Source organism: Oryctolagus cuniculus, chromosome 7 (genome assembly GCF_051225735.1).
Source record: "Oryctolagus cuniculus isolate XC-2025 breed Fujian yellow rabbit chromosome 7, ASM5122573v1, whole genome shotgun sequence".
Classification (NCBI taxonomy): Eukaryota; Metazoa; Chordata; class Mammalia; order Lagomorpha; family Leporidae; genus Oryctolagus; species Oryctolagus cuniculus.
Genome location: NC_142873.1, coordinates 87,531,173 through 87,540,628, shown reverse-complemented (window position 1 = coordinate 87,540,628; position 9,456 = coordinate 87,531,173). Strand labels below are relative to the sequence as shown.

Here is a 9,456-nt window from a genome sequence, read left to right as displayed (position 1 = left end):
TTCTGATGCCATAAACAAGAGTGTCAATTTGTTAAGTCAACAACAGGAGTCACTGTGTACTTACTCCTCATGTGGGATCTCTGTCCTTAATGTGTTGTCCAATGTGAATTAATGCTATAACTAGTACTCAAACAGTATTTTACACTTTATGTTCTGTGTGGGTGCAAACTGATGAATTTTTACTTAATATATACTAAATCAATCTTCTGTATAAAAGAGAATTGAAAATGAATCTTGATGCAAATGGAATGGGAGAGGGAGCAGGAGATGGGAGGGGTGCAGGTGGGAGGGAAGTTATGGGGGGGGGGGAAAGGCCATTGTAATCCATAAACTGTACTTTGGAAAATTACATTTACTAAATAAAAGTTTAAAAAAATTAAAAAAAGGATTTCAAATATTCAATCAATTGAAGTCACAACTGTGACATTTTTCAATATGATTTTTATTTCCTTTTCTGCATTACTCAGAAGCATCAGTAGGATGAAAATAATACTTGCTGCTTTAACTTGCACACAAATTAATTGATGATGACATCCCCATTATTTCATGAGGATTTTCTTAATGAATTAACTTTAAAGCTTCTCTAAGGTAGAAAGGCACAAGACAACTAAAAAGAAATATTGATTTATGACTGTTCTAATTCTGCTCAGTTTTTCAAGCAAACTGTATCTATGATGCACATTATTATTACCAATAAGGTAATCCACAAAATCTTTGCTGAGCAAGATGTACACAAAATAAATTATTTCATATGAGAGGAAAGTGAACACTGTAAGTCAATATTCCAGGTTGAAAATGTGCATGGCTATAATCTCCAGTATCAAAAACAGAATAAAGGAACTCCTCAGCCGAGAGTAGATTCCTGCCGGTGGCCACAATGTCACAGCCTTGAAGACAGCTTCCTCTTGACAGTACCAGTAATTTTGCCATATGGATTGTCTAATGGCAGCAAGACCTGCAGAAAAAGCACTTGGTAACTTCAGACACATTAAAACAGCCCTCTCCTATAAATGAGTCAGTACTAAGACAACAATGCAAACAACAACTTATCAACCAGGAAAATGTGTGTACCCCAGAGTAAAGTCATTTCAAACATGAGAATGGCTTATTTCTGCAGTGATAGTTTGATAGATGACTTGCTTTTCCAGAAAAGCAAAGTGTTTTTGAAAAATTTTGACCATTAGGATACAAATGCTTCTAAAATGCATTACATACCCCTGCTTTTTAACTAGAGTGCTGGAACACAGTTTGACCTTTCCTTGATGATTCACTTCTGCCATCCATCACTGTCCAAAGCTATAATGCCACCATGCCCTCAGGATCAGCTGAGGACTGCTGGGCTGTTAGCTCAGCGCTAAATGGCCCCAGACAGCTGCACTCTGGGGCTCTGTCTTTCTGCCTTGTCATTTGTTGCTTCTCTACTGTTGTCATAGCATCCAACTGCATACCTCTCATGTGCTGCCTTTACCTCATACACACCTGCTAGGTGAGGGCCCCAGACTGGCTCCAGACATCCCCAAGGCGCAGACACAGACACAGACACAGGCACAGGCACAGGCACAGGCACAGGGAGAGCTTGTTCAGTCCCTCAGATGCCTTTATGTGGAGCCCTGACCTGAAGAAACTCGGGGTCTTCCTGCCTGGAGGCCTCTGGCAGATCCCAGTAGGAGCTGCAAGTCTGACCTCTTAGAGGGGCAGATCAGCAAGCCCTCCAGGAGGGACCCCTGCAGGTGTGGGGGTCACTGACAAGCCCCCTCCTCCCTCTGCCTGGGGTCCTTGAGCTGAGCACCACGCTGGTCATGGTAGCTGACCTTTTTTCTGTTCCATGCTCTTTTATTTTGCTTCAGGTGGATATGGCCAGGATCACTTTCAGGTCGTCTCCCATCCTTTGGAAGCCAATCATTTTTGGAAGGCCTTGCATTCTGGTCAGTGGCCTTGTGGTGCTCACTACCCTTTCCTACCCTGAAGAAAACAGTAGTGTTTCCATCCTTTCCGAGAATGAATGGTGTATGGGCCCGAGGTTGCTCATCTCTGCAACTCAGGCCTCTAGATCACTTCTGTCAGGCACCTGGGCTTGACCTGTGTTTCCCAACACCACCCCCAAGCTCCACCAGCAACCAACAGTGGCGCAAATCTCAGTGGTGTCTATTAGCATTATTTGCAGGACGGTCACAAGGCCCCTGGAGCAGCTGGTCCAGAATGGGAGACCTTCTGGAGACTCCAGCCCTAGCCCTTTTCCCCCAGTGGATGTGACTGTGCAGCAGGAGAGCCATGCTCGTAGGTGGCTCCTTCTCTACTCACTCCCTCCTATACCAGAGAAGTCACCCAGAACATGTGCTGCCAATCCAAGAAAGCGGTGGAAGGATGGATCCAGTGGAGGACTACTATCGTGTTGAAAGTCCAAGGGGCAAAGACTGTGCTTGTTCCTGGGAACTGACCACAACAGGCAAGGGATCAGGGCTCCGGGCTGCCAAGTCAGACACATTGAGTGGTTTAACCTTCTGCTGTGGCTACAAACAACTCAGAGTAAAGCACTTTTTCCAAAATAAAGGTTTCCTTTCAAAAACTCAATTTCCTCATCTTGCCTTCTATAATTGCAATTAGAAACACAAACACAGAAAGAAAAAAAAAAACCACAAATACCCTTTCATCTACTCAGAGTGTGTTGGGAGCTACTAAACTGACCACTTAATCAAATGGTTGAGAAGAGGGAAAAAATGAGAAGAGGGAAAAAATGCGAAGAGAATCCCTTTTTTCCTCTTCATTGCCTCGTCGTGGAAGAGTAACGAAGCTGCAGCCTCGCTGGCGCTTTTCAGAGAAGTCGCTCTCGGAGCAGTTCGTTAGGCACACTCTCTTCTTTCCTTGCCTTTTCCTCTCTGTTACTCCCAACCCTCCTCTATAAAAATCCATCCACTTCTAGGATACTCCAGCCTCAGGCATTTGAAAGGCCCAGAGTCTAAGAGGCTTCTAATCAATGGCAACTACAAATATCCCCAAAAGCGGGGGCAGGCATTTGGCATAGAGGTTCAGATGCCACTTGGGGTGCTCATACCCCATATTGGAGTTCCTGAGTTTGAGTCTTGGCTCTGCTCTCAATTCCAGGTTTCTGCTAATGCATAGGCCAGGCAGCAGGTAATGGCTCTGCCACCCACAAAGGAAACCTAGATTCACTTCCTGACTCCTGGCTTCAACCTGGCCCAACCTGGCTGTTGCAGGCACTTAGGAACTGAACTAGCAGGTAGGAGACATGTCTTTCTGTCTCTATTACTCATTCTTTCAAATAAATATAAATGAATTAAGTTAATTGTGACAACGATACTAATATGAGATGCTAACATGGGAAATGGGCTGAAGTGTATACAGGAACTGTGTATATTACTACCCCACAATTTTTGTTTTATAAATTTAAAACTATTCTAAAATAAAATGTTAAATAAATACCTAGATATATGTATGCATAAAACAAATAAATATTCCTCCAAAGCAATAGCTGTTAACTGTGATGTTATCAACCCCAGTTTATAAAGAGGCACAAAGGGGATGGGATCGAGATGTGCTTTAAATATTTTTAAGTTCTCTTACCTCTTCCTTGTTGATCAGTCCCATTTTGGACATGTCTATGTTAAAGTAGTGAATGTTTGGCAGGCTGATTTCCATATCTTCTATCTGGAATCCACAACAGTATGCATCACATTGGGCAACTCTAAATCTGTCACTTTGTCACTCTGCCCACCCTCATCCCACTTATCCACTGCCCCGACACTCAGGTCCCAGCTCTGTGTTTGAAACACCCTCTGGTGTTCCTCTGTTCTCTCCTGCTAGTCCTATTATCAGGTGTTAGGCTCTCTCTTCTCATCTCAGTGCTTCTCGGGAAAACAAGAGTTCTTTGGGTCAGAAACCTGGGACCTCTTCAGCATCCAACTGGCTGGCAGGTATCGGTCGATCATCATCCTGAATTCCTCTTCCTTCTATTCCCTCCTCTCCCAGTATGTCCTTAACATCGACAAGCCCTGGAGTAAAACTATAATTGGAGAGCCATGTGCCAGATTTGTAAAGACTTTGAAGTTATAAATTAAGCTAAAAAACTTTTAAGTGAAATATGTTCTTTCTTCTAACTTGACAAAAATATACCTTTATAGCAACCTGGAAATCCAGGTTTTAATTTAAAATTCTGTTACTCTTTGGAGTCCCATGCCAGGACATGACAACACGGGAAGAGTCAATCCCCAGCACCTGGCCCATGCTCTCTCTCTCTCTCCCTCTCTCTCTCTCTCTCTCTCTCTCTCGGGTTCATGTGGGCAGGCACTCTGGCTTGCAAGTCAGTCCTTCCATATCTTCTGCAAGCATCCACCCTTTGCCAGCTCTCAGTCCTCAGTTGTGCACATCAAGAACATGCCCTGCCCTTCACAGAATGGATCTCGGGAAGAGCTTAGCCCGTGTTCTGCAAGTATTCTCAGGGCTCTTGGGCAGGAAGTTCTGAGAACTATGGCTCCTAAAGGGTTTGTTGCCTTGGTCCTACCCATGGAGGGGGCCCAAGCAGAAGAAGGCCTGAAAGGGGAGCTTTGACAGTGCTGTGCCATCGTGGGACTCCCCCTTGCCCAGGCCTAAGGGAGGTGCTCCACCCTTCATTCTCACCAGACTTGCCCACGCTCCCTTGCCACATTTCTGCAATACCACCCTAACAGGTGTCCTTGCCTTTTAATCCATTCTACTTTTCGAGCACAAATCTGGTCACGCCACACTCTGCCTAACCCCTCAGTGGTTCCCTAAGAACTTTCAGTTTAGAGCACAGGCTCTATAAATAAGACCACAAAAGCCCTCCTGACTGGTGTCTGCCTCATTGCTAGGCACACACAGAGATTCTCACTCCTAGAGCATCCTATGTAGGAGATCCTTAAAAGGTAGTGAGCCCATCATTCTCCTCCTGTCTCCATACTTGTTCTTACCCTGCCCTGCATCCTTAAGAGCAGACTCATGACTCCCATTGTCCCTAAAGGATCAACTCAAACACATCTCCCTCCAGAAAATCTGGCTGGCCGGAATGAGTATCCCATGACAATTATTCTTTATTGTGTTGTTATTTTACTTAATTGTTGCTGCTGTTGTTGTTGAGCACTGAGTCGGGAGCTCTTGGAGGGTAGGGGCATGTCTAGTTGATCTTTGGATCCTTGGATCCTTGGGGTACCACCAGAGACATAACAATGATTCCACAATTGAATGAATGGATGGGTGAATGGGTGCATGAATTCGCCTACATCTACAATCCTTCCTTCTTTGTCTGGCTCCCCCTGAAACACAGACCCTCCATCTCATTACCTTTCCCTCCAAGCATTCAAGTACCCTGAACACGAGGCTTACATCAGTGACAGGCTGAAGAGACTTGAAGAATTTTCAACAAAACTAAAGAACTACAGCAGTGGCCTGCATTTTCGGGTTGGACAGATTTTTCCATTTTTTGCTCTCTTCTCACTTGCTATAACAAGCTTTTGAACAACAACAGATGTCATGTTTCATGTGTCTCCCACTTTCTTATTTTAACTCACAACTCTATCTCAGAGCTGACAGGAGACACAGCAAGGGTTCTAAATCCTCATCATGGCAACTGACACAACCTACCTGGGGCACACGGCTCAGGGTGAGCACCTGGATGTCATAGAGGGTCTTCTGGACAGAGGGCGAGTACTCGCCTTTGTCATAGGGCCCAGCAAATTTCTCTAGGACAGTGTCCCGGACAATGTCCCTGAAACACAGAGAGAGGAGAAGTGAGGACTCTCATGGGATGGTATTTTAGGAACGCTTTATAGAGCAAAGAAGTACAGCACTTTTCTCCCCCCAGAAAACAATTTCATTGGTGGTTTTAAAAGACAATAATACTTTGTAATGTCAACACACACACACACACACACACACACCCTCATTTGCCATTCCCTTACACACACACCATTTCATATTGGGTATCACTGGGCTGTCTTTTGGCACCAGGACCAAATGGGTATTTCATCTCCCACCATGTTTGAGGAAGCCATGATGAAGAAGCCTCCCAAGTACTGAATGCATCTTACTGAGCTGTGCGACTGGTTACTTGAATTGTGACATTAGGGGTTTTACTTTGTGCCTAATCTGGGCTAGGCAGTTTGTGATTGTCACTGAATTCTTGATAGAGATAAAGTAGGTCCTATCAGTTTCCCCAGTTTAGAGATGAGGAAACTGAGCGTAACATTTAAATCAGGAATGGGTGTTTGGTGCAGCAATGACACCCGGGACAACTGCATCTCATATCAAAGTGCCTGTTTCTCAAGTCCTAGCTACTCTGCCTCCAATCCAGCTTCCAGCAATGGGATCCTGGGAGGCAGCAGAGGATGGCTCAAACAACTGGGTCCCTGACATACACATGTGAGACCAGATTTAGTTCCAGACTTTTGGCTTTGGTCTGGCCCAGCTGCGGCCTTGCAGCTATTTAAGGAGTGCATCAGTAGATGAAAGATCTATCTGTCTCTCTGTCTCTCTGCCTGTCAAACAAGCTGAAAATTTTTAAATTAATTAATTAAAAATAAATAAATAAAAGTTAAGTGACCCACTCCAAGTGCCTCTCTTTAGTGGGAGCCCCAGCCTATGACCCTGATGTTGGCATGTGCAATGTTGTACTCTTCTCACCATAAATATGGCAGGCTCCCATGGGGCACATATGAAATATAAAAGGAAAAAAGAGGAATGAGGTGAGATTCCAGAAGCATTTTAAAACCTATCACATAATAGAGGGAGCAGAGAAGAACTGTGCCAGTGGGAGGGAGCTCCCGAGAGGGAGGGCAGATTGCAGCTCATCATTGGGTGAAAATTCCTAACAATTAGACTTCAGCAAAGGAATGAGATTGCCAGTCAAAAGGCAAACTCTGGGAGTTCAGAGGCCTAATTATCCCTTGTCAAAGATATAATAATAGTAATAATACCTTGACATTTTTAAAGCATTTGTCATTTACAAAGCACATCTATGAAAATCATATCATTCTGAGTTTAGCCTAGAGTGACCGACCAATAGTGTCAATTTTCCTGGGACCATGGCATCTACAATGACATGAGACTTTTGGTGTTCAAACCAGGAAAACTTGCAAACTGGGGCAGACTGGTCCCCCTAGGTTAACTCTGCATCACCACAAAGCCAGATATTCTCTTCACTTGATGCTGTGAGCCTCAAAGTCTGGTCCAGCAGCCTTAGCATCAGCTGAGAAATTGTAACAAATGCAAATTCTCAGCCCCCCCCCCCAAGATCTACTGTATAGAAGCCTCTGGGCCTGAACCACAGGGCCTTCATTTGAACAATCTTCTGGTGATTTGGATGCACATGAAATCTGAGAACCTCTGATTTAATAAGTCAAAAAACAGAAAGGATTTCTGGATAGCAGGAAATAGCTCTGTCTCCCTTTCAGATCTAGGACTCCATGAACTCTGGCCACAGGGAAGAGGGAAGATACCACCTGCCCCAGCACCAGGTCCTACACACATTCATACCAGGTGGCCTCAAAGTCCACGTCTTGGTTGTGCTGGTAGCGCCACTTGCAGTACACTTGGGTGGCAAAGCACCGGTCCTTCACCTCTGGGAGGGTGGTGAACTGGTCCTTAATGAATCCTTCAAACCCAGACTGAGTCGTTTTCAAGACCTTGAGGTCTTTGATTCCAGAATGAATGACTGGAAGTCCTGTTTAAAGCAGAAAGGTAGGAGAGGATGAAGTCGTAGACAAAAGTGCCTCCTACTGACACCTGCCCTGAGGAGTGTAGTCACAGAAACATGGCACAGTGTGCATATACAAAGAACCATTTTCCTGCTCATATTTTCTGTCTCCCTGTGTCTTCTGAGGTCTGAGCCAAGGGGCTGACAACTCCAATCGACACCAGACCCTGATGGCATCTCTATTCTTTTGTGGTTAGGAAGGCAATGGAACTAGACAATGTCATGGACTGATAATAGCATGGACCTCCCTGTACCTAAAGAAAGACTGGGAGGACGAGGCACATGGCTCACAAGTCTGCCTCAGTTGATGCATGAAGGCTTGGGGTTATTGACCGAAGGAGAAGGATTGCAGTTGGGTCATGGGTAATTTTCAGAGAGGAGGAGGAGTTGGAAACAGTGGAGGGGATGACCCAGGTCCTTTTCTATCTCTGCTGATCCTCATGAGCTAACAGGGCAGGGGAGGGTGCCAGGCCTAATCTGAAGAAGCTGTTTACTTGCATGCCCAGCACTTACAGCTCAAGACTCAGGTGATAGGTGGGGCACAGTCTTAGGAAGGGCCAAGATTCTCTCTGTATGAACACTCTGTAACTACATTAGCTGAATGAAGCCAGAAGAGAACATGGTACCCAATGACACACAGGGAGGGCCCACAGAGTGATGCTCTGTGGAAAACAACGGACATGGCAAATGCCGGACAGAGACAATGGGCAGCAGATATACCCAGTGGGTGCAAACTTCTTCCTGAGCATGTGCGAAACAGCCCTTTGAGGTTGTCAGGAGGTGGGCATGTTTGTTGGAAAAGTCTAGACGCTTTGTAGTGAGAAAGCTACAAGACCAAGAAAATTCAGGAATTAACATTACCATGTCCTTATTTGTGTGTTGCAGGCTGGTACCATCAGGGGACTTGCAGCGAGCACTTGGCAAACCCACAAAGCTAAGTGTGAGGACAGAATTATTGCCTCTTTTTAGTCTCTAAGTCAGCTCTGTCTAGTAGCTGTCCCTTTTGACCTGTTTAGTCTAAAACTCAAGGGGTAGAGGTGGCAGGGATCACCGTATCTGTGGTCTTCATTGGAGAATAAGAATGTGACTCATGATTCTCAACTGAAATGCAGGAAAGCTCTGAAAAGTCAATGGTTTACAACACATGTGGTTTCAAATGGTCTGCTTAACTCAAGAGGCGGGGAGTTTCAGAACATAAATAATGACTGTATTTTGGTATTTTTCTATGTTGCCTGTGTGAACATATCAGAAAGAGCAATCACCAGTGGTTAGTGGCAGATCTCCTGATTAAATATGTTCTGATTAAATAAGGAGTTTTGCGCAGAGTGTTGCAGGACAATGTGATTAAACAGAAAATGATAACTGCTTAATTTTCTGAAGTTCTCATTGGAAACTATATCTGAAGGAGGATCATGAGAAAAATATCAGCAGTGCCTTAATGCCTCCAGTTGGCTGGGTTTATCAGATTCTAAATGCATAAGGATTTAGTGCCTCAAAATTAGAATTTCTAAATGCAGTGAGTCTAGTCTCAAATCCAAGAAGCAGTCAGTATTTGTTGAATGAATGAATGAATGAATGAGTGTAACAAGGGTGATTCACATCAAGGAATAAGTATGTCATATTTCCTACCTTTCTCTTCCAAACAGTTCATCTCCATCAGTCCTTCCCATTTCCCCTCCTGATCCCAGCTCTCACTCACAGTGTGGTGGAAGAGAGGACAATGGTGTTGA

General features: G+C 44.6%; 1 protein-coding gene across 1 annotated transcript in view; it reads right to left on the bottom strand.

The window, feature by feature from the left end:
* Window positions 1-497: 497 nt before the first annotated feature.
* The window catches only part of LOC100009266 (uricase), a gene marked incomplete at its 5' end in the record, with an annotated part of 40,884 nt that continues 31,925 nt past the window's right edge, over window positions 498-9,456 (bottom strand). The window contains 4 exon segments of the mRNA NM_001128073.1: window positions 498-955; window positions 3,583-3,666; window positions 5,617-5,740; window positions 7,507-7,693. Of these exon segments, the coding sequence (NP_001121545.1) occupies window positions 881-955; window positions 3,583-3,666; window positions 5,617-5,740; window positions 7,507-7,693 (470 nt within the window). The 3' untranslated portion in view covers window positions 498-880.